The 22727-nt window shown below is 36.3% G+C and overlaps 1 protein-coding gene and 1 long non-coding RNA gene across 2 annotated transcripts in view; one reads left to right on the forward strand and one right to left on the reverse strand.

Annotated features, from left to right (window-relative positions):
• The window catches only part of MTPN (myotrophin), a 59394-nt gene extending 46473 nt beyond the window's left edge, over positions 1-12921 (reverse strand). Inside the window, exon 1 of the mRNA XM_001367586.5 lies at positions 12459-12921. Coding sequence (XP_001367623.1) covers positions 12459-12530 — 72 coding nt within the window. The 5' untranslated portion in view covers positions 12531-12921. The remainder of the gene's footprint in view (positions 1-12458) is intronic.
• LOC103100586 (uncharacterized) overlaps positions 1-22727 on the forward strand; it is a 241413-nt gene that overhangs the window by 1956 nt on the left and 216730 nt on the right. The window lies entirely within an intron of this gene.

Raw genomic sequence — 22727 nt, forward strand, 5'->3', positions numbered from 1 at the left:
AAGATAGAAAAATCATGAGAAATTTTTTTTTAAGTTTTCTAGATATAACATAACCCTACAGCTGATCTCTACTGCAGAAGTACATACTGTACTGTCACAAGAGACCAGTGTCCCCAAAATCTACTTAACAAACCTGGACTAAATTAGCAGATGTGTCACCATTCAGTGGCACAACATGTAAATGAATACTCACGAACTGATAGTAGAGCAAAAAGAAACTTACGTTAAATTTAACCAACTTTGTAAGGATGAGTTAATGCTTTTCTAAAACTTCAATACATGTTGTATGACATATTTGCTCATTCACATCTTAAAAATTCTTTAGAGTATAATCTTGCAACAAAAAAACTTTGCTTTTTGTCACATTTATCAAAAGCAGTTCTCTAGTAATATTGGCTAATTAAAAAATACTATCAATTGGTGTGAATGCAAAATATACTATCATGGGCAAAAAGAAAAAAAGATTAGTTAATATAAGTAGTATGTTTCACATGTAGCAAAAGAGAAAGTGGCAAACAGAAATAAGGCTGTACCTGAAAATTATGGAATTCAACCATCACTTATGTTATATATTTCCACAATTATAGATAAAATGAAGGCAGGAAAAATTCAAAAATTTTAATTAAACATTAAAATAATTTATTTCATTTATACCTTGAAAAATGTATGCTGCATTCAAAGTATCAATTTTATTAGGAGAAATCCAAAAAGTTTCTGTAATTACTATTAACCATCAATTACTTGATAGAATCTCAAAATTTGGAATTAGAAGAGATTTCAGTACTCACCAATTCCAACTCATACATGGAAGTAATCCCACTATAATATACTCCAAAATAGTCATTCATATTGTTTGAAGGTTTCCAAAGATAGAAGCCACTTTTCAAGCCAGTTCAATTTACTTTTAGACAGCTTCAATCATTAGAAATATTGGCCTTTAATTGGCTAACATGACAGCAAAGGAAAGTAATGAATGCTGGAGGGGATGTGGCAAAGTAGGGACATTAATGCATTGCTGGTAGAGTTGTGAATTGATCCAACCATTTTGGAGGGCAATTTGGAACTTTGCCCAAGGGGTGCTAAAAGACTGTCTGCCCTTTGATCCAACCATAGCACTGCTTGGTTTGTACCCCAAAGAGAGAATAAGTAAAAAGACTTGTACAAGAATATTCATAGCTGTGCTCTTTATGGTAGCAAAAAATTGGAAAATGAGGGGATGCCCTTCAATTGGGTAATGGCTGAACAAACTTTGGTATCTGTTGGTGATGAAATACTATTGGGCTCAAAGGAATAATAAAGTGGAGGAATTCAATTTGAACTGGAATGACCTCCAGGAATTGATGCAGAGTGAAAGGAGCAGAACCAGGAAAACATTGTACACAGAGACTAACACACTGTGGTACAATTGAATGTAATGGACTTCTACATTAGTGGCAATGCGGTGATCCTGAACAACTTGGAGGGATCTACAAGAAAAAACACTATCCACATTCAGAGGAAAAACTGTGGGAGTAGAAACACAGAAGAAAAACAACTGCTTGAATATATGGGTCGAGGGGATATGGCTGGGGATGTAGACTCTAAATGAACATCCTAATGCAAACATCAACAACATGGAAATAGGTTCTGATCTAGGACACATGTAATACCCAATAAAATTGTGTGTCGGCTGTGGAAAGGGTAAGGGGAGGGGAGGGAGGGAAATAATGTAGCTCTTGTAACCAAGGAATAATGTTCTAAATTGACTAAATAAAAGAAAAAAGATTGGCCTTTAAAAAATAATTACTTAACTCTTTTAAAGAGTAAATTAATGGGTGGAAAAAAGAGAAGTTTGGGAATGAAATTCTGGATAGAAATATTTCTAAAATGTAGTTATATACCAAGCCTTAAATACAGTATGCTGAATTTAACATGTTTTTAAAAAATGATGCTTGATTAAATTAAAGATTTACCAAATGCCCATGTTAAAGGTTCTGATTCTTTAATAATTGAAGTCACTATTCAGTAATGTCCCCAGGTTCTATAAAGTAATGTAGGTAGGTTTGTTTGTGTCCATGTTAAATAGTTGCAGAATTCTGTAGTTTTAAGTTCTTGTGCTTTTTTTTTCTTTCTTTTTTGTTTTTGCCTGTCAGGTTATCACTTCTCATGGCTCTCAGTGTGACTAACTATAGGCAAACCCCCTTCTCCCTTCTAATTGATCAGTTTGGAAGCTAGATGGTCAAACTTCTTAGAATTAAGAATAAAAAGTAGGAGTAAATAATTTCTGACATAGTATCTGAAAGGCTTTTCTATGAGTAAAATGAAATGCATTTTAGTACAAAAATACTTTGTGATACTTTCACAGGGGCTGTATTCTGGATAGGTTAATCTGCTGGATAGCTGAATTCCAGATAAGTGAGTCACTGCTAGACTTCTGTGAAAGAGGTGAATAAGCAGTTTAAGTCCCCCATGAAAAGTATTCAAAGGCCTCATTCTTGCACATGGAATTGTTTAAAAGGCTAAAGCAAACAAAGAGTCTGTTTTCAATTATAATACTTATTATGATATGTCTTGTGTCAGTCAAGTAATTATAAAGGTTCATTAATTCTATCACAATTAGATACCTAGTATATCAAAACACTATTTCACTGCCAAGAACAGGTTTCAGACATAGGAAGTATTTTTCCTAACCAGTATAGTGCTCAAGATAATTCTTAATGAATTTCTTATATGTTACTTAGATGCTAAAAGAAATTGCTACTGGCAGGACAGGCTGGACCCTTTTTGTGATATTTTTAAACTTAAAAATAACAAAGTGAAAATCATCAAGAAACTATTTTTCTATCCAGACTTTAAATAATCCAGAATTAATTACAAACAGAGCTAACCAGGAAATTTCAAGAAGAGAATTACTGTTAACTAAAATTTAGAGAAGAATGTTAAAAGCTCACCATTCACTTGTTATGTAATTAGCTGCAAAACTAACTAATCAGGCCTTATTAGGAGTTGTAGGTTCATTTAAACTAGTAGGATGTGCAAAAAGTTTTAGTTGGAATAGTTTCATCTGTGAAAAAGGATAAAGTAGGGAGGTTGGGTAAAATGATAAGCAAAAAAAAAAAAGGAATTGGTTCTCTTCCTCCTAAGTGTTTCTTTTGGTGAGATCTTCAGAAAAAGTCAAATGGCAAGCAGTTGCCCAATTCAGGGAGAGCCAAGTGGATTGACTTTACCACTTAGGAAAGATGGAGATGAAAAGTGGCCCTGGGGAGAGAGAATTTGTGATCCTCTTCCACATCAACTAAAGAGGGAAAAAATCTGCTACTTTTTTCTTACTTTCTCTTTCCCCACTGGCTTCTGGCCAGAACACTCCTCCCCCTCCTCTTGAGTAGTCTCTCCTCATGGTTTTGGAAGAGTACACTCTACTGGTTCTCCTACATGTCTGATAGCTTCTTTACTGGATCAAAACCCATATTCCATCCCTTAAAAATGGATAATTTCAAGGCTCTGCCCTGGGCACTCATGTTATACTCTTAGTTGGCCCCATGGGTTTAACTACTATCTCTATATAGTAGACTCCCAGAGTTAGCTATTCAGCCCAAGTTCTACTTTACTGCCTTCTGAATACCTCCAAATGGATGTCCCCTTAAGCTTCCTAAATTCAGATATTCAAAATGAATTATGTCCCTCCCCAAATGTTTTCTTCCTAATTTTCCTATTTCTAAACTCCCAACAACTTTCTAGTCATTCAGATCAACGATTCCAAAGTCATCCATGGTCCTTTGCTGTTCTTCATCCTCCATATTCAATCAATTGCCAAATCTTGTTGATCATATCTATACCACACTTATACATTCATAAAGCACCACTATAGTTCAGGTCCTATCAAATTACTTTTTAACTATTATAATAGCTTCCTAATTGGTCTCCTCAACTCTAGTTCTAGTCTTTTCTCTCTCAAATTTATTGTTCACATAGTTGGCAAAGTTATTCTCCCAAGGGATCAACAATGTCATCCTCCTGCACAAGGAGGCACCAGTGGCTCACAACTACCTTAAATTTTTTTTCTTTTGGAAAATTTTACTTAATTAGTCAATTTAGAACATCATTCCTTGGTTAGAAGAATCATAGTCCTTCCTTCCCCTCCCCCACCCCTTCCTGTAGCTGATGTGCAATTCCACTGAGTTTTATGTGTCCTTGAACAGAATCTATTTCCATTCACAACTTGTAACACATATAAAACATTCTGTATCTCAACTGTGTGTGTGTGTGTGTGTGTGTGTGTGTGTGTGTGTGTGTGTGTGTGTGTGCATGTGTGCCTTTGCACACCAGCTATCCTTAGAATCCACAGCATCTTTCAAGGCTCAGCTCAAGTGTTTCCATCTACAAAAGGCTTATCCTGATCTTCCTGGTTGCTAGTGTTCCATTTCCCTGAAATTACTTTGTACAGTCATTCCCTTCCACATCACAGAGATTAAGGGTGTAGCACTCCTGCAATCTGGAAAATCTGCATTAATTTTTTGGTCCTTCATAACAGAATTTAGAATTTTTTCTTTTTTAATGGAGTATTTACAATAAAAGAAATTGTATATATTTATGGTATTAAAAGATAAAATATGTTGTTATATAGTATTATACATATAGTTAATGCATTTGAGTTTCTAAAAAATTTCTGTGTCATTTGTTAGCCTTTGCATGTCATTTTGCAGCTTTTGCAAAACTCCCAAATTCCCATTTAATTTCTTGTGCCAACTCATGAAATAAGGAAACCACGTTGGGGAAAGTTGTGATGTGGAAGGGAATATTTTGTTTATATTTTGTATTAATTTATCTCATTCATTTTGTTTCCCCCAAACTGAATGTGGACTTTTTCAGTGCAGAAAACTGTTTTATTTTTGGCTTTGAATTCTCTTAGTCTATACAGTGCCTTTTTAAACGAATGGAAGGTAAGGTCCAAGCAGTTCCAGTTTGACATTCAGAAGTCAATACTTTCTCTTAAGTCACTTCTGTCCTAAGATCACAGTATCTGTCCTGTTCAAGATTATAAGATCTAGGAATTTAGCAAATCTGTTAGCCTGAACCTCCTGAAATTGGTGTTCTCTTACTAGAAAAATGGGGAACTCTTGCTTCTAAGGTCCTCTATTTTTGGAGTCTAGATATTTAGGGAATTTCTTACTCTTCTAATTCCTTGCTTAATGGAAGGAAACCAGAGTTGCCAAATCTCAGGCCTTGTTTGTCGGTAAACTGACCTGGGGGCAGGGGGGGGCACGGCTGTGGCAAATTGGGGAATGACTTTCACCTTCCAAATATTTCTCCTATATTGTCTAAGATTAATTTTTGTTAAATAAACACAGTCTCCTAGAAGAGTAAAAGGAGACACTAATAATTATTTACACCTTGGGGATGGGTGGGTGGGAAAAGGGCCATTTTTATCTATATCAACAATATTAAGTTCTAGAACTGAAACTAACACTCTTTTGGGTAACTCTCCCTATCTGTTCTAGTCATGCCTTAAAAATCATCCTTCCCCTTATATCCTCTGACTACTATTTCTTGGGCAATATATTGATCTCTCTTGCTCATAACCTTAGTTATCTCCTACATAATTCTCACTTACTTTTCATATCAAGTCAATTAGAAGGTACTAGACAGTCTATCTTCAAAACATCATTTTTATTCAATTCCTCCTCTCCATTCTCTTTATCTTATTGTCTCCAACAAGCCAGACTCTCATCACCACTTCCTTGGATTTATGTAGTAGCAACCAACATCAATTAGTCCCTAAACTCTCTTCAATCTTTCATATAGCTTCCAAAATTATCTTTCTTATGCACAGATCTAGTTATGGTATACACTAGTTTAAGCATGAATCTCAAATAAAGTTTAAACTCCTTTGCCTGGCATTCAAGGCCCTCCACAGTCTGGCACCATCTTAGATTTTCTATTTTTCCAATCTTCTCTCACATTAACCTATTAAACACTTTATGTTCTAGTCTCACTGGATTATTTTCTGCCCTGAAAAAACTATAACTTTGCTTACATAGTTCTCTTTCCTTAGACTAATCTTCTTCTATTCTTGTTTCTTGAATTTTCAAATATCCTTTAATGTCTACTACTTCTTCCATAGACCCTTTCTGTACTATATCATAGCCAGTAACATTCTTTCCCTTTAAAAAGACTTTTAAAGCACTTTGCTTATTATTGTTCATACACTTATAAAAGATTGTGCTAGGTATTGGTGTCATCAAGTTAACAATTTCTCTGAACCTAATACATAAAATGCTATTTGTACTATCTCACAAAGTTGGTGTAAGGAGTCTAATAAATCTTAACAATTCAATGACTGTGTCTTATCTAAACTTTGATCTCTGTACAGAGCAGAGTCTTAAGTCAACTACTTTGACACCTAGCTTAGGGACTAAGGAATCTAAAAAAAGAAGGCAGCAGGGCTAATATTGGAGAATGGGATACTTCATTGGAGGGTTGCTGTTATAATGGGTGTAAAAGAACATGTTGCTATTCATCTTTCATTTTCAAAGAGGACAATGACATCACGGGGTAAAGATAGATTTGCTTGTGAATTAGAATTGCACATAGTGATCAGTCTTACTCTCTCTTCCAGTCATAGAAATCCAGTGACAAAACAAAAGTCAGGGCCACTGGCACTGGTCCAGAATACAATGGATGGCCATGGCAACTTTGATGCTGACCAAGCTCTAAGCATTTTCAGAGTGCCTGCTTCAGCCGCCTTCATGGTGATTGGAACAAACTGTTCTCATTTGCCCATTCTAATGGGGAAGTCTTTATATGTTTGAGGTAGAAACTCCTCTAATTTGTTGATGGATATGAAGACTATCTAGCCTGTCTCAGAGGAATGTAGCCACTGTGAATGCTACAGCTTGTTGGAGCCACAAGTGAGAATTGAGTCAAAGGTGGATGAGCAGCCCTAAAAAGGGCTTAGTAAACCTTCATACCAGTGGCATTAATCCTCCATCAACATCCTGTAAGGATTTGTATGGGTCAGAGAAAGCAGCTCTGGATTGTTATAAGGCACTGTACTTCAGGAAACGAAGAGGAATATACAAAAAAAGGAAAAAAAAGAGAGATAAAAACATGCCTTTATTATGGTAGTCCTTCCATTCATTTTTCTCCCTTAAGTTACACAAAGTTGTTATTTAAGTACTGCCTTGGTTCTCAGTCCCAAAAGGAGCTGTCAAAGAAGATGAACAAGTTGGTCCTAGCAATGGTTAAAGATTATTCAGTAAAGTATGTGTGATGATATTAAGTGCATGGCACACCCACTCAGGCATCAGTTTAAAATGGAAGAAATGAATTAAGAGTGCATGTATGGATCAAATCAACACATCCCCACGAACTCAAAGTACATGTCCTAGTGATGGTAGATTACCTTCATATACATGTTTATCACTAGATAACATTCTAGATATTGGCTAGAGCTTAAGCAAAAGCAACTAATATTTGTTATATACCACTTACTATGTATGCCACCTTAGATCCTGTATCTTTACATCTGACCAATATTGTTAATTTATCAAGTAAGAATGTATAAGGGACCAAAGCAGCTTGAGTATTCATAAATTTTAACAAAAGGTTCCCCAACAAGAGACAGTTTCACTATAATAAAATCTATTGTACAGTCATGAAACTACATGGAACTGTTTGGCCCAATGCCCATTTATGATGTTTATTATTATGGAATTACCTCTCATTACCTTGGCTTGACTATAGTTGTGTTTTTGGAAAACCAATTAACATTATACAGGTTATACCAATAAGAGGTAAACGTCCTTATGAAAGCTTACATTAGTAAATATTCCATATCTAATTAAAACACTTAATATAGCATGATCTTACAATTTGATTAGGTTTTATCACTGTTATAGAGAAAAAAGTAACATATTCCTATTCTCTGAAGTAAGGGAAGTATTACATTTTAATTTCAAGGCAAAGTAGTTTCTTGAACCCAATAAATACAATGCAGAATAGACTGTGGTCTGTTTTAATCTTGATACTGTTTAGGAAACAACATGAAAAGTGAGCCTCAAAAGTTTTCAAATTTCTAAAGAAAACAGTCAAGTCTTTTCTTTCTTAGGCTCAAGTGATCCTATTTTCTCTCACACAATTGTTGCCTTTTAAAACCTGAGGCGCTTTTAAAGTGTAGAGGATATGAAGTCAGGATGGGGGATGGAAAGGGAAAGGAAACCACAGAGAAAGGGAAGTTAGAGACCTGATGTATAGTATTTCACAGAAAGTGAAACAGAAGTACATGTAAACAAGAGTCCACATATCAGACTTGATCCAGAATATATGGACTTAATTGTCCTGCTAATTCAATAGTACCCATCTATAATGAACCATATCAAAACCTGGCAAAGATTTTAAACTCTGAACACAGTAGGTATTTAAGTGATTTGTTATCAGACTACTTTAGGATATAGTTATGGTACCCGGAGGAGTATCTCCTCCATGTAACCTTCCTGGCTCAGGCCCAATCCTACTCTGATATTTTGCTTCTCATCCTTTCAGCATTTATGCATTATTTTCAATGGAATAATGCCTTACTATTGTAACTTTCTTTAAAATTTCTGGAGAGAACCCTAAAAAATTTATATTATACTGTGTTGTCTTTTGAATATAATAAACACAATCAGATTGTTTGTGATCCATGATCATTATGATCAATTTTTTAAATAATGAAGTATGACAAAATGAGATCAACCTCCCAACCCACACAGTTTAAAAGTTATATCTCATATGGTGATGGCCTTTGAGATTATTAATTTTACAGGATTATTTGTTCCACACAAAATAGCTCTACTATCTTTTGCTACCTCTACTATCGGGCTACACACTATAACACTTTTATTAGTGTATTTAACTAAAGAAATTTCTTGTGCCTCCCCCATCCCTCATAGCCCCTTTTAACTATAGATTTGAACATGTTAATAGTAATGTATAATGAAAATATTAACAATAGTTGCTAGTATTTAAATAATAGTTTACCTAAACCATAAACATTACCTCATTTTACACATTTCATTCAAAGTGTCAGAATGATGTCCTTAGGGATTAATCTATGAATATTAATATGTGAGATGAATGAATTTTATGAAATGTGTTATGACTACATGAAGACACTGAAATCTTAGTTATGCTCTACATAATTGAGGCTACTATTGATAAAGAACCTCTAAGTGAAATGTTGATTTGTATTCACTGTTAACTTATGTGTCTCAAAGTATTTTATACATGTATATAACCCTAATCGTCCAAATACACAATGCAATATTAGAAGTGGTACATGGATTGTCAGGTGAAAAAGAAAATGAATGAGTAAGCAAAGAAGCAGGAAAAATGGTAACCAAGTGGCAAATGTTGGGAAGTGGTTGGCTAGAAATGGTTAAAAGCCCTTCTAGGGCTAGTACTATGCCTTCTATTTTTTACACTCTCCATATTGTCCTATAAAATGTTTAGGAAATAGTGGGCATTCAACAATAAAAGTTCAGTTCAGAGGTTAAATGTTTGTTTATTTTTCCATCATGGATCTGTGATTTCATTGGTAACACACTGATGCAGGTGTAGAACAACAACAATCCTGGACTACTCACTACTACACATTAAGACACTGCTACCTTGAAGTTAAAAATGGCTACTAAAAATTTAAGTTATACATGAGTGTAAAACTTGGATACATATGTATATGAAAGTATTTTTTATTTTCCTCTGATATATACTCAATCTATCCATGGTAGGTTTCCAAAGATCTGAGAATTCTTTTAACTAACTTTTCATTGGTCTAGACGTCAATTCTGAACCATTATTTCTTAACTTCCCCATAATATTCAATTTTGCTGAGGAGAAACCAGAAGCAGATAGAAGTAAGCCAGAAAAAGGAGGCACAATGGCTAAAGAAAATCACAAATTCCTAAACAAATTTTCAAAGGGAATGGTCTACTAATAGGGTTGTCTTTGTATATGAACAATGTCACAGAACTTCAAAACAGGATAGGGCAAAGGAAGAAGGTGAGGAAAAAGATTTTTTTAATTAGTCTTCATACATTAGAATGAAAGTCAAAATATTATACACTCTCCTATATACTTTGATACACATATACTTTATATGTAAAAACCTTATAAAAATACATGAATATTTTGGTCAGTGAATGGATAAATGGGTAAGATAGGACTTAAGTGGAAGACATTGAAAAAAAGTAGTTGAGGGAAAAAAGGAACAGTCAGCAAATGCTAGCTTTTCAATAATTTTCATCACTGAAGATCCAGAGGCCAAGTCACAATTAGCAATCTAAGAGATAAAAACTAAATGTTCTGCTTTTAAGGTAATTTTTCTAATCCAATATTTGAGGCCAACCTGCCAGTCCTTCTTATCTTGTTTTTCTCATCTGTGCTATATATATCTGGAATTAAATAATGGGTAGAATACACACACATACAAATCAAGCAATGAAAACAATGACATTTTTACTTAAAATAACATTGATTTAAACATAAAAGTATGTTGAAACTTGTGTTCAAATTTTATATACCTAGAACTTGCAAAAGATACTAGGGGAGACAGTTCTATGGTATATTCCAAGTTTTAGTTTGTGGGGTCAACTAGATACAGTGGAAAGAATACTAGATTTGGAAACTCAAAGGACCTGAGGTGGAATGGTTGGTTGCTTTTCTACTAATGCCATAAGATACCTTGGGCCAACTCATTTCGACTTTTTGGGCCTCAATGTTCACCTCTGTAAAATGAGTTTGTATTAGTTGACCATAGTTCTTCCCAACTCTAAATCAAGAACTGTGGCCTCCATAGCAGCGGTTCTCAACCTCTCAATTTGTAGCAATGAGAATACATAATGCATATCAGGTACTTACATTCCGAATCATAACTGTAGTAAAATTACAGTTTTGAAGTAGCCACCAAAATAATTTTTTGGTTTGGGGTCACTGCAACATGAGGAACTGTATTGCGGGGTCAGGGCAATAGAAAGGTTGAGAACCACTGCTCCATAGGATCAGGATCTTGGAGAGTCTAACTCCATCAGTATGACAGGGAGACTATTAATTTCAACTTAGATTGACAAATTCATGGAATCTGGCTCCAGATTGCTACCAAAGGAGATGGCACACTACCACAATATCACAATTTGCTGGAAATGATTGACAAAGTGGATAACAAAGGTCTAAATAATGCAGAATTGAATATAACGATAGTAGAAAAAAATTAGTAGTTGCCCACATTGTCTTATATATTTTAAACATTCAGAAACACTATTCTGCTTGTTTGTTGTTTTCAAATAGGCAACTTGGGAGACATACATTGGTAAATAAATGTTCAATTTTTTTTTAGAAAAAGTAACTTGAATTCAACAGGAGAGCAAGATTATATGTAGGTCACATGTTTATATCTGTTGTGCACTTATGATTTCCTTTAATAAATGTTTTCACTATTGCAGTTCTTTTAAGCAACTAAAGGCACAGTAAAACGAAGTATAAGGGTTCTATTATATCCAAAAAAAAAGAATAACTTGTTTTACATAAAGGAGGCATTAAGGGCAACAAAGGCAGTCCTGAAAATTGAGTTAGTTAACTATTTCTCTTAAGGACAACACAGATTTAATTTTTATATATGTGGTTTTGGTTGTAAATTGGTTTCCCCTTCATACCACATAAGCTATGACTGAACAACAATTCTATTTATTGTACAATTAAATGTTTTGGATGTTATCAGCCAGAAGGCTAGATTGAAGGCTCACCCAAATAAAACCAGTTAGGACATCTTAAAACACATGCCGACTGACAACCTTAGCACTTGAAGCAAAAGTATATTTGTGTTGTGGCAGAGGAGAGGAAAGGTGCCACACCCAAAATTAAGGCTTCTTAAAGTGAGGTTAAGTTTCAGGACTGTGATTTTCAGAACTATGACATTTTTAAAATCATTTCCTACGGATATATTCAAACTATGGCAGGCACGATATTTTTAAAGAAAAAGTTCGTCTGGTCAATATCATCTGCATGAATTTACCAGTATGGATGGATCCAACACAGATTTAATACTATTGGGAAAAGGTCTTTAAGAAATACTGGGTCAATGGCCTAACCCAAGGGCCTACTTCTGGAGGTGGAGGGGCGTGATTTGAGGCTAACCAGCTTTTCCTGAGTCCTGGAGGGCAGGATAGGGTTAGATTCCAGGTAAATGAACTTAAGTGACAATGAGAGAAGAGGGTCATTTTGATTGATTGACCCAAGGGAGTGTGACTCAGTCCTTCTTCTAAGGAGAACTAAGACTTGATTTGTCCAAGTCCTTCCCAAAGACCCTCCAGAACCCTCCCCATCGCGGACCCCTGCTGAGAAGCCTCTCCCACGCTGGACGCCGGCCATCCCCCCGACCTTTGCCTGTTTATCTGCAGCCTAGTCCGCGGCTCTTCGTGGCTCCTGATCCCCCAACCCACGCTTACCTTGGCCACATAGTCTTTCACCTCATCGAGGTCTCCATTTTTCAAAGCCCACATGAATTCCTTGTCGCACATCACTGCAGCGGGGCTGGCCGGATGGAGAGAGGGAAAGAAGGCGGCGGGCGAGGCTGAGGGAAGGAGGGCGAGAAACGAAGGCAGCGGCGTTGGGAGAGGAGCGGAGAGCGGCCGCAGGAAGCCCGGGCAGAGAGTGGCACAGGAGGGCTGTTGGCCAAGGCAGTCGGACAAAACGGCAGTGGGAGCCGGGAGGAGTAAAGTTCTCTCAGAGCTGGGGGCCGCGCCAAACGGAATCCGTGTGGAAAGGGAGGATCACCTTCCACTTCCGGTTCACGCTCCCACAGTGACCCGCCTCTTACTTCCTCTTCCCCTTCTCCTCCCCTCCAACGCCCAGAGTTAATGCTCCGCCCCCGTCGCCAGTAGGAATAGGGAAAGGGGCGGGGGGAAATGCGGTTACTTTACTTGCGCAGGCGCACTTGGGTCAGGAGGGTGATAAAGTGATTTCAATCTGTTATAGAAAGCATAGTAAGGATGCCAGAGAAGTAGACTGCAGAAGACTTTTTTCGGTCTTTAGAGGTAGAAATGATTTTAAAAGTCATATATTTAAACATTTTCCTTTTAAAGATGAATCAAGTGAGACTCAAAGAGGGGAAATATTTTTTCCCAAAGTCACAACAGTAGCAAAATTGGGGTAGGTGTTGGACTCTCTGCAGGGTGAACAGTATCAAGGGACAGAGAGAAGGATTAATGTTCCATCTGACCCAATGTCACTGTGACATGCAAACTTTCCAAGGCCTGTGTTCTCTGGTTGCGGGATTTTTCCAAACTGGGAGTTCCTTCAAACAGATGAAATGACAGGTTCTGAACTGCTTCCTTTCCACCTTCTCTGCCTTCCCCCCCTAATAATTTCCTGGCCATAGTGATATTAACCTTTTTTATTTCATGGGTGAATGCCTTTGGAAGTATGGGGAAGACTATGAACTCTTTCTCAGACTAATGCCTTTAAATGTGCAGGATAAAACATAAGCTTATAAAGGGAATTGGTGTTTGCGTTAATAAAAGTAATTTTTTCCCATTCAAGTGCATCCCAGGTAACAACTCCTGCTCTACTCAGTCAACTGGGCATTTATAAATCATCTATTATGTTCCAGGCACTGGGCTAAGTGCTGAATAGTTTACATTCAAGTGAGGGAGACAACATATATACATAAAAGTATACACAAAATATATACAAAGCATATATATAAAAACAAAATAATTTAGGAGAAGATAACAGCTGAGGAATGAAAGAACCTTATGTAGAATTTTATGCCTGTACTGAACTTTGAAGGAAACTAGAAATTTAAAGAGGTGAGGTGGAGTGTATTCAAGGCACTGAAAATGGACAGTCTGAAGTGTCATGGAGAAGGGAAATGAACTATCCAGAACAAGTAAAAAAAAAAGATGTCACTTTGGTTAGACTGTAGAGAATGGTGAATAATATAAAAAAGGCTGGGAAGTGGCTTTGAGGCATTTTGTGAACTATAAATGTCAGGCAGAGGAGTTGTATTTTACCCTAGATATATTAGAGATACATGGAAAGAAACTCTGGAGACACACTCTAACTAGGCCCTGATTCTCTCTCTCTCTCTCTCTCTCTCTCTCTCTCTCTCTCTCTCTCTCTCTCTCTCTCTCTCTCTCTCTCTCTCTCTCTCTCTCTCTCTCTCTTTCTCTCTCTCTCTCTCTCTTTCTCTCTCTCTCTCTCTCTCTCTCTCTTTCTCTCTTTCTCTCTCTCTCTCTCAAAGAAAACTGAGCCTTAGCCTGACCAAATAATATTTTTGCCATTATCTATTGTCAGGTTTAAATTTAGCCTCATTCAATACAAGAGGTGAAAGCCAGCTAAAAGGAGTAGATGAGGTTAAGTAGAGTAGACTGTTATGAATGGTGAGGAAGAGGCATTGAGAAATTCTGGTTGAGCACATTCCTTTAGCCTCATATATTATATGATCTCTAAAGCATGTGTGAATTCCAAGTCCTGGTTTTTTTCATAGATAACATCATGCTCCAGAAGATTCTTAGAGTCTATAGACAAATGTGCTAGGCACTTTGTTAGGAGCTGGGTATGCAAAGATGAAAATGAACTGTCCTTGACTTCAAAGAGTTTAAATTATTTGAGAGAGACAACTTGTTCCCATGTATGAAATGTATCCAAAAGTATATACAAAATATACACAAAATAAATGTGAATTACTTATTGGGGGTGTCATTCCTCTCCTCCTTCTATGAACCGCCCAGAAATGTTTTATCCATAATCTTTTACCACAACAAATGGAAGAACAAAAAGCTAAAGGCTTTTCATTCATTTGTCGAGACTCTACTTATTCCTTTTTCTGGACTCCCCTCTTTTCTACTGTCTACTTTTCCTATATAATCATGTATTTTATTATTTGTGAGTTGGGGCAATCTCTCATATAGTTGATGGTTTTCAATTCTTTTAAAAATGATTTCTTTTGACTACTTATTATTAAATGACTTTTGGTTTTATATATTTCTATTAGTTTCCTGTTTAGCTTGTTCTAAGACTTTTATTACAGCTATTTGACTCAAAGAGTTTTTTCCCTGTCAACTACTTTTTTTATCCTGTTAATTTGTTCATGAAAATGTTTTAATTTCATGTAATTGAAATTGTTTTGATTTTAAAAAATTTATTTTATTTCTTTTTTTTTTCATAATCAACTCTATTCTGTATTTAGTTAAGCTATTGTCCTTGTAAAGCAGAGGTGTCTAAATTTCCAAGAATTGGGAAATATAATCAGGAAATATTTAACAAAATAAATAAAAACAAAATAATTCAATTATAACAACAATGTTAATCTGTGGTTTTCTAATTCAATATGCAGCTACTGAAATTGAAACCACTACTTTCATATACAGAACTTGATGAATAAAAGGGCAAAGGAATTTTAGATAAGAAGAGAAAATAATTAAATCCATTATAAGGGATATAATGTATTTCCTCTTTCATGGGTCAACAGTTTTATGCCTAAAAAATAGTAGGAAAAGAAATTTGATTCAATAAAAACTTATTATCATATATGTGTTAAGAAGCCCAGTTTTCATATAGTCGAGTAGATTGGTTACAAAAGATATGGAAAGTGAATTGTGTCATAAATATATGGACTATATTACCCTTTAAAGAGGTAGTGTGATGCTAGCCAGGTAGTAAACAAGCATTTATTTGGTATGTAGTATGTCTGGATTGTGGTAAGCTATGGAAATACAAAGAAAGGCAAAAACAGTCCCTGCTCTCAAGGAGCATACATTTTAAAAAAAATTTAGAATATTTTTCCATGGTTGCATAATTTATAATCTCCCTCTTCCCTCCCTCCTTCCCAGAGCTGACAAGCAATTCCACTAGGAAACACATGTATCATTGTTAAAAACCTAATTCTATGTTATTCATATTTGCAATAGAGTGATCTTTTAACATCAAAACTCTAATCATATCCCCATTGAACTATATAATCAATCATATGTTTTTCTTCTGAATTTCTGATTCCACAGTTCTTTCTTTGGATGTGGATAGCATTCTTTCTTATAAGTTCCTTTGCATTGTCCTGGATCATTGCATTGCTGCTAGTAGAGAAGTCCATTACAACCGATTGTGCCACAGTGTATCAGTCTCTGTATACAATGTTCTCCTGGTTCTGCTCCTTTTGCTCCGCATCAATTCCTGGAGGTCTTTCAAGTTTACATGGAATCCCTCCAATTCATTATTCCTTTCAGCACAATAATATTCCATCATCATCAGATACCACAATTTGTATAGCCATTCCCCATTTGATGGACATCCCCTCATCTTCCAATTTTTTGCCACCACAAAGAGGGAGGCTATAAATATTTTTGTACAAGTCTTTTTCCTTATTATCTCTTTCAGGTATAAACCCAGCAGTGGTATGGCTGGGTAAAAGGGTAGGAATTCTTTAAAGCCCTTTACACATAATTCCAAATTGCCCTCCAGATTGGTTGGCCCAATTCACAGCTCTACCAGCAGTGTATTAGTGTCCCAATTCTGCCACATCCCCTCCAACATTTATCACTTTGCATTTCTCTAATCAGGAGAGATTTAGAAAACTTTTTCATGTGCTTATTGATAGTTTTGATTTCATTGTGTGAAAACTGCCTATGCCTGTCCCTTGACCATTTGTTGATTAGGGAATGGCTTGATTTTTTTAAATGTAAATTTGACTTAGTTCCTCATATATTTGGGAAATTAAACCTTTGTCAGAGGGTTTTGTTATAAAAATGTTCTCTCAGTTTGTTGCTTTCCTTCTAATTTTGCTTGCTTTGGTTTTGTTTGTATAAAAGCTTTTTATTTTTATATAATCAAAGTCATGCATTTTACATTTTGCAATATTCTCTATCTCTTGCTTGGTCTTAAATTCTGTCCTTTCCACAGATCTGACAGGTATAATAGTCTGTTTACCTAATTGATTTATGATTTCACTCTTTATATTTAAGTCATTTACCCATTTTGAATTTATCTTGGTAAAGGATGTGAGATGTTGATCTGAATCTAATCTCTCCCATGCTGTTTTCCAATTTTTCCAGCAGATTTTGTCAAATAGTTAGTTCTTGTCCCAAAAGCTGGGGTCTTTGCATTTATCAAATACTAGCTTACTAAGGTCATTTACCCCTAGTCTATTCCATTGATCCACCCTTATGTCTCTTAGCCCATACCATATTATTTTGATGATCACTGCTTTATAGTAAAGTTTAAGATTTGGTACTGCTAGGCCCCCAACCTTCACATTTTTTTCATTATTTTCCTTGATATTCTTAATCTTTTGTTCTTCCAGATTAACTTTTTAAAAATATTTTTTATGTTATAATTTACAATTTAATAATTTTTTGTTATAATTTTTTTCTAATTCTATAAAAAGTTTTTTGGTATTTTGATAGATATGGCATTGAATAAGTAGATTAATTCAGGGTAGGACTGTCATTTTTATTATGTTATCTCATCCTACCCATGAGCAATTAATGTTTTTCCAATTATTTAGGTCTAATTTTAATTGTGTGAAAAGTGTTCTGTAGTTGTGTTCATGTAATTCCTGTGTTTGTCTTAGCAGATAGATTCCTAAATGTTTTATATTGTCTAGAGGGATTTTAAATGGAATTTCTCTTTCTAACTCCTGTTGCTAGTTTTGTTGGAAATATATAGAAGTGCTGATGATTTATGTAATAAAAAGATTTTGGGAAGGTTAAACAGATGGGATCACACTAACAAAATGTATATAAAGGGGGTTAATTAAACTAATCAAGGATAAATGTTTTGGAAGGGGAATTAAGGAGTGACTTATTTCTAACCCACCCAGAATTTAACCTTAGCCTTTTTTAACTTAACTAACTAAATTAATAAAAGGTAATGTTCACAGGGCCCAGATTCTCACAAACTCCAGAATCCTTGGTTGAGCCCAACTGCAGGATCAGGATGTAGGGTCCAAGAAGGGAAGAGGTTCATACCCATTCACAACTGTCCACCACAATGAAGGAATCAACCTTTAAAAAATAATCCAAAGTGCTTTGCTATGTTCTGCTAGAAATCTCTTCCCACATTTCTGTGGGTTTATCTTGTACACTGAAACTTGCTAAAGTTGTTAATGTAATAGAAGGATTTGAGAGAGGAACAGGGGGAATGGAAGGAGAGAGGGAAATGGGGAGAGAGGGAATATGTCTCTAACTTTTGCTTTAAGTCTTCCTTCTCCCTCTGCTGTTCTGTGTTTATGTCATGCAAGTATGTTGCAGAATTATGCAATTCCTGCAGGGAAAGTGATTCAAATTGCAGAAAGAAGTGCTTATAAAAGTTTCTAAGTGTAGCACTACATCCCCTTTAGGAACTGCCTCTTAACATGGGGAATGGCTTGCTTGCTATCCTGTGGGAACCCTAAAATTGCTTCCACATTCTCCAGCAACCTGTTGAGGTAAACTGAGGGATGCTCTTTTTGTTCCTGCCTAATCCTCTCAAATTTCCCCCATGCATTAGGGCTAATGCAGAATAATTTTATAGCCTTGAGGAGCTCTTTGTAAGCTTTTTTAAAATAAGTCATGTTCTGAGGCCAGGAATATTCCACATCCCCATGAAATTCTGGCCAGCTCCTCAAATTCTCATCCTCTCTGGTCTTTCTTAGGAATTGGGCCTGTTCTTGTGGGCCAAAAAGTTTCCCAAGTAAAATTTCTACATCCTCAAAGCTCCGTTCAAAAAGTTTGAAAGCTTATTTAAATTTGCACAAACATTTAAAAGGTTCTGTGCAGAACTGGGGAATTCTCTTTTGTAGGGTCTCTAAATCCTGTGCTGTGAATGATTTATGCCTTCATATATAGAACCCCTGTATCTTGTGTGAACTTAGAAAAATCTCTAAGAGGCATGATTTTTTGTGCCTCTGCAGGTCCCTCAGTCTGTACTGGGTCTGTATTGCTCTGTTTGTCTATCATCACTTTCTCTGTGCAAATTCCTACAGTTGGAGCTATTGTTATTGCCTCAGTGCCCTTGTTCTTATCTTTGTCATTGTCAATGTTAGACTCTGTCATAGAATCTTTGGCCATCCTCAGTTTCTCCATCTTTGCCCTGAAGTCCTGGCACATGTCTGTAATGGCTGCCATCTGTGAGAATACTTTGTGAAGTCTGTTATCCAAGTTGTTAATGTCACCCTTGCCTAAGATTAAGTCCTTTTCTAATTGTTGTATAAAATTATCAAATCATCATGACATACGCATAGACTGCTGGGAACATTGGCCATAAAGATGTCATTTCTATTTTCTTTTGCTCCCAACATTTAGTTATATTCTTGACTGCCCCCAGGAAATCATGGAATATAGTGGAAATTGCCCCAAAGATTGAGTAATACAAATAGGCCACTATCAGTAGCACCAGGCTAGCCCACAGTATCTTTTGGTACATTCTACTTTTCTCTGTACCTATGTTCATCCCAATATCTGTATAAGCCTCCCCAAAGGAAAAAAAAATGTCAGTTTAAATTTGCCTTGTAAGCTCCTTCACTGCTGTGAGCTGAGCTCACAGAATTCTAATGTACAAGATGGCTGCCTCTCCCCCAGTCACTCTCAATTGTCAGTAATTGTCAGTTGTAAATGCTAATGGTGGATTCCTTGTCCAGCTACCTGGGATTGTGGGTTCTGATCCCATCTGAGTCGCCACTGTAATAGAAGGATTTGAGAGAGGGGAACAATTGAGAGGGAGAACAGAGGAAAATGGAGAGAGAGGGAGAGAGAAGATTCTTCTTCCCATCTCTTTTTCCGGGAGAGAGGTAGCCAAGTCTTGTGCCCCTGACAGAGGGACTATGCCTCTTCAGAGAAGATTCTGAGAGATGGAGGACACCCACTGTTACTTTCCTTCAGAAACCTAGGGTCACCCCACTATCAAGGAGTGTAAAAATGGAGATTTGAACCCTAGACTTCAATCCCCAGAAGTCCTTGGTACTTCCCAGAATTCCCTATAATCTCACCTGAGATTCCCACCTGGGTGAGATCAGAATTTGTATTTAAACTGGCTGTAACACCTACTTGCCTCTCTTCTTCTGCTTCTAAGCACATGTGTCTCTCTACCTGTCATGCAAGATGTAGTAAGTGCTGTGAAATGGGCTAATGTGCCCTAGGCACGAGTCTTTCTTATTTTGTATTTTCTTATTTCCTTGATTTCTAATAATCTTAATAAACCTCATAAAATATAATACTCTTATTAAAGAGACTAATTTAATCTTTACAGGAGAGATGTTGTTCCTTGGGTTAGGTAGTTTGGATCCTTGGGATCCTGAGCTAACCTTCCCCTTTTGAGGAGAGATGTGATTCTTCCCAAATCTTCTGTCCCCTTTCCTAGTTTTAGAAACCAACCAGACCTAATTTTAAAGTAATAAATAATTTATTTGGGTTCACACAGAGAAGGAGAGGTAGGGGTGTTAGTCGAGGAAAGTGGGGAGTAGGAAATTCTGACACTGGTCCCCTCTGGCAGACTGGCCCCCCCAAGTTCTTGGGATTCAAGGCTTGAACCCTTCTCTGGCCAGCTGCTGGTTGATCCTGTGAAGATTGGATTTGGTTCTCCCCTCATTTTTAAAATGAAGGTACTTAGCTCTTCCTTTTTTGTGAAGATTAAATTGTAATCCCCTGTCAATTTTTAGCTTTTAATCCCCAAAGTGTAAACACAGTATTTGAAGTAAATCTATCCATTTTAACCACAAAGGTATGAACTAACTACAAAAAAGTGTGAACTAACCACAAAAAGTATGACCACCCATTTCATACATTGAATGGGAGGACTGTGACCCACCTGTGAAAGAGTGGGCAGTCCTGGAGAGGAGCATCTGCTGTGATTGGTAGACTTAAAATTTAGGGGAAGTTACACAAGATAAAAAGGTCTTTAAATAGTGGAAAAAGAGACACACAGAAAAATCAATCACTCAGGCTTGGAGTGAAGATCATCAGTCATTCAGAGTTGGACTGGAAGACAGTCACTCAGACTTAGAGTGAGGACAGTCACTTGGAGCTAGAGAGAAGACAGACACTTGAGGAGGAAAGACAGACACTCAGACTTGGAGTGTAGACACTTGGCTGTGGAACTGGATCCCTGGAGGAGCTTGTGCAGGAGACCTCAGACTACACTGTGGTAAGTGGAAAGGCTGACTTCTTTCCTTGCCCTTTCTGGAGGTGTGAACCTCCAAGAAAGGCCCATCATCTCGAGACTCCTTTCCCCTGACTGGTGCCTTAGAATTTCCAACTGGTTCAGAGGAAGGAGGAGCTTTCTCTCTTTCTCCCCTTTTGTCTCTTCCTTAATACCTTCCCTCTTGTAAATAAACTACTACTAAATTCCATTTACTTGAGTAATTCATTTTGGGATTTAGAAATTAAATCCCTGGCATCAACCAATTAAATATTCTGTCCAACCATAAATTTAACAATCCCTATTCCTCAGCTAACTAACTTTTAATTCAGGAATCTAGGGACAGAAATCTCAGGAAATGATCTGGATGGCTCTGGCCAGTGTGAGTCCAAATCCAGAACCCCTTTTAGAATTCAGGTAGTTGTTCTTGAAGAGTCCTAGTAGAGGTATTTTTGGATCCCAGAAGGAATAATAGGTCCCATACGGATGGGCTCTTTCTCAACTTCTAGGAAAACCTCCTTTCCTCCTCTACCTCCCAGGCTGGAAGACCATTGATAGTTGGAGCTTCTCTCTCTCTGCCGCTCCTCTGTTGCTCTTCAGCTGATCTCTCCTTCAACTTGGCTTCTCATCACAACCCCACTGGATTTCTCTTTCTTATATTAAACTAATTATTTCCACTAGCCTTTTAGTTGATTTTCTAGGATTCTTTAAGTATACCATCATATCATTTGCAAAGAGTCATAGTTTAGTTTCCTCATTGCCTATTTTAATCCCTTCAATTTCTTTTTCTTGTCTAATTGCTATTGCTAGCATTTCTAGAACAATATTAAATAATAGAGCTGATAATGGGCATCCTTGCTTCATTCTTGATCTTATTGGGAAAGTTTCTAACTTGACCCCATTGCAAATGATACTTGCTGATAGTTTTAAATATACATTATATGTTCTAGTGTTTTTAATAAGAATGGGTATCCTGTTTTATCAAAGATTTTTTTCTTCATCTATTGAGATAGTCATGTGATTTCTGTTGGTTTGATTATTGATATGGTCAATTATGTGTTTGGTTTTCCTAATATTAAACCATCCTTGCATTCCTGGTATAAATCCCATCTGATCATAGTGAATAATCCTTGGAATAACTTGCTGTAGTCTTTTTGTTAGTGTTCTATTTAACATTTTTGCATCTATCTTCATTAAGGAGATTGATCTATAATTTTATTTCTCTGTTTTTGGTCTGCCTAGCTTTGGAATCAGTACCATATTTGTGTCATGAAAGGAATTTGACAAAATTCCTTCTTTGCTTATTTTGTCAAATAATTCATATAGTATTGGGATTAGTTGTTCTTTAAATGTTTGATAGAATTCACTTGTGAATCCATGTGACCCTGGGGTTTTTCTCTTAGGAAATTCCTTGATGGCTTGTTCAATTTCTTTTTCTGATATGGGATTATATAGTATTCTATTTCCTCTTTTGTTAATCTAGGTAATTTATGTTTTTTGTAAATATTCACCCATTTCACCTAGATTGTCATATTTATTGCAATATAATTGAGCAAAATAGTTCTTAATAAGTACTTTAATTTCCTCTTCATTAGAGGTGAAATTAC

Source organism: Monodelphis domestica, chromosome 5, assembly GCF_027887165.1.
Source record: "Monodelphis domestica isolate mMonDom1 chromosome 5, mMonDom1.pri, whole genome shotgun sequence".
Classification (NCBI taxonomy): Eukaryota; Metazoa; Chordata; class Mammalia; order Didelphimorphia; family Didelphidae; genus Monodelphis; species Monodelphis domestica.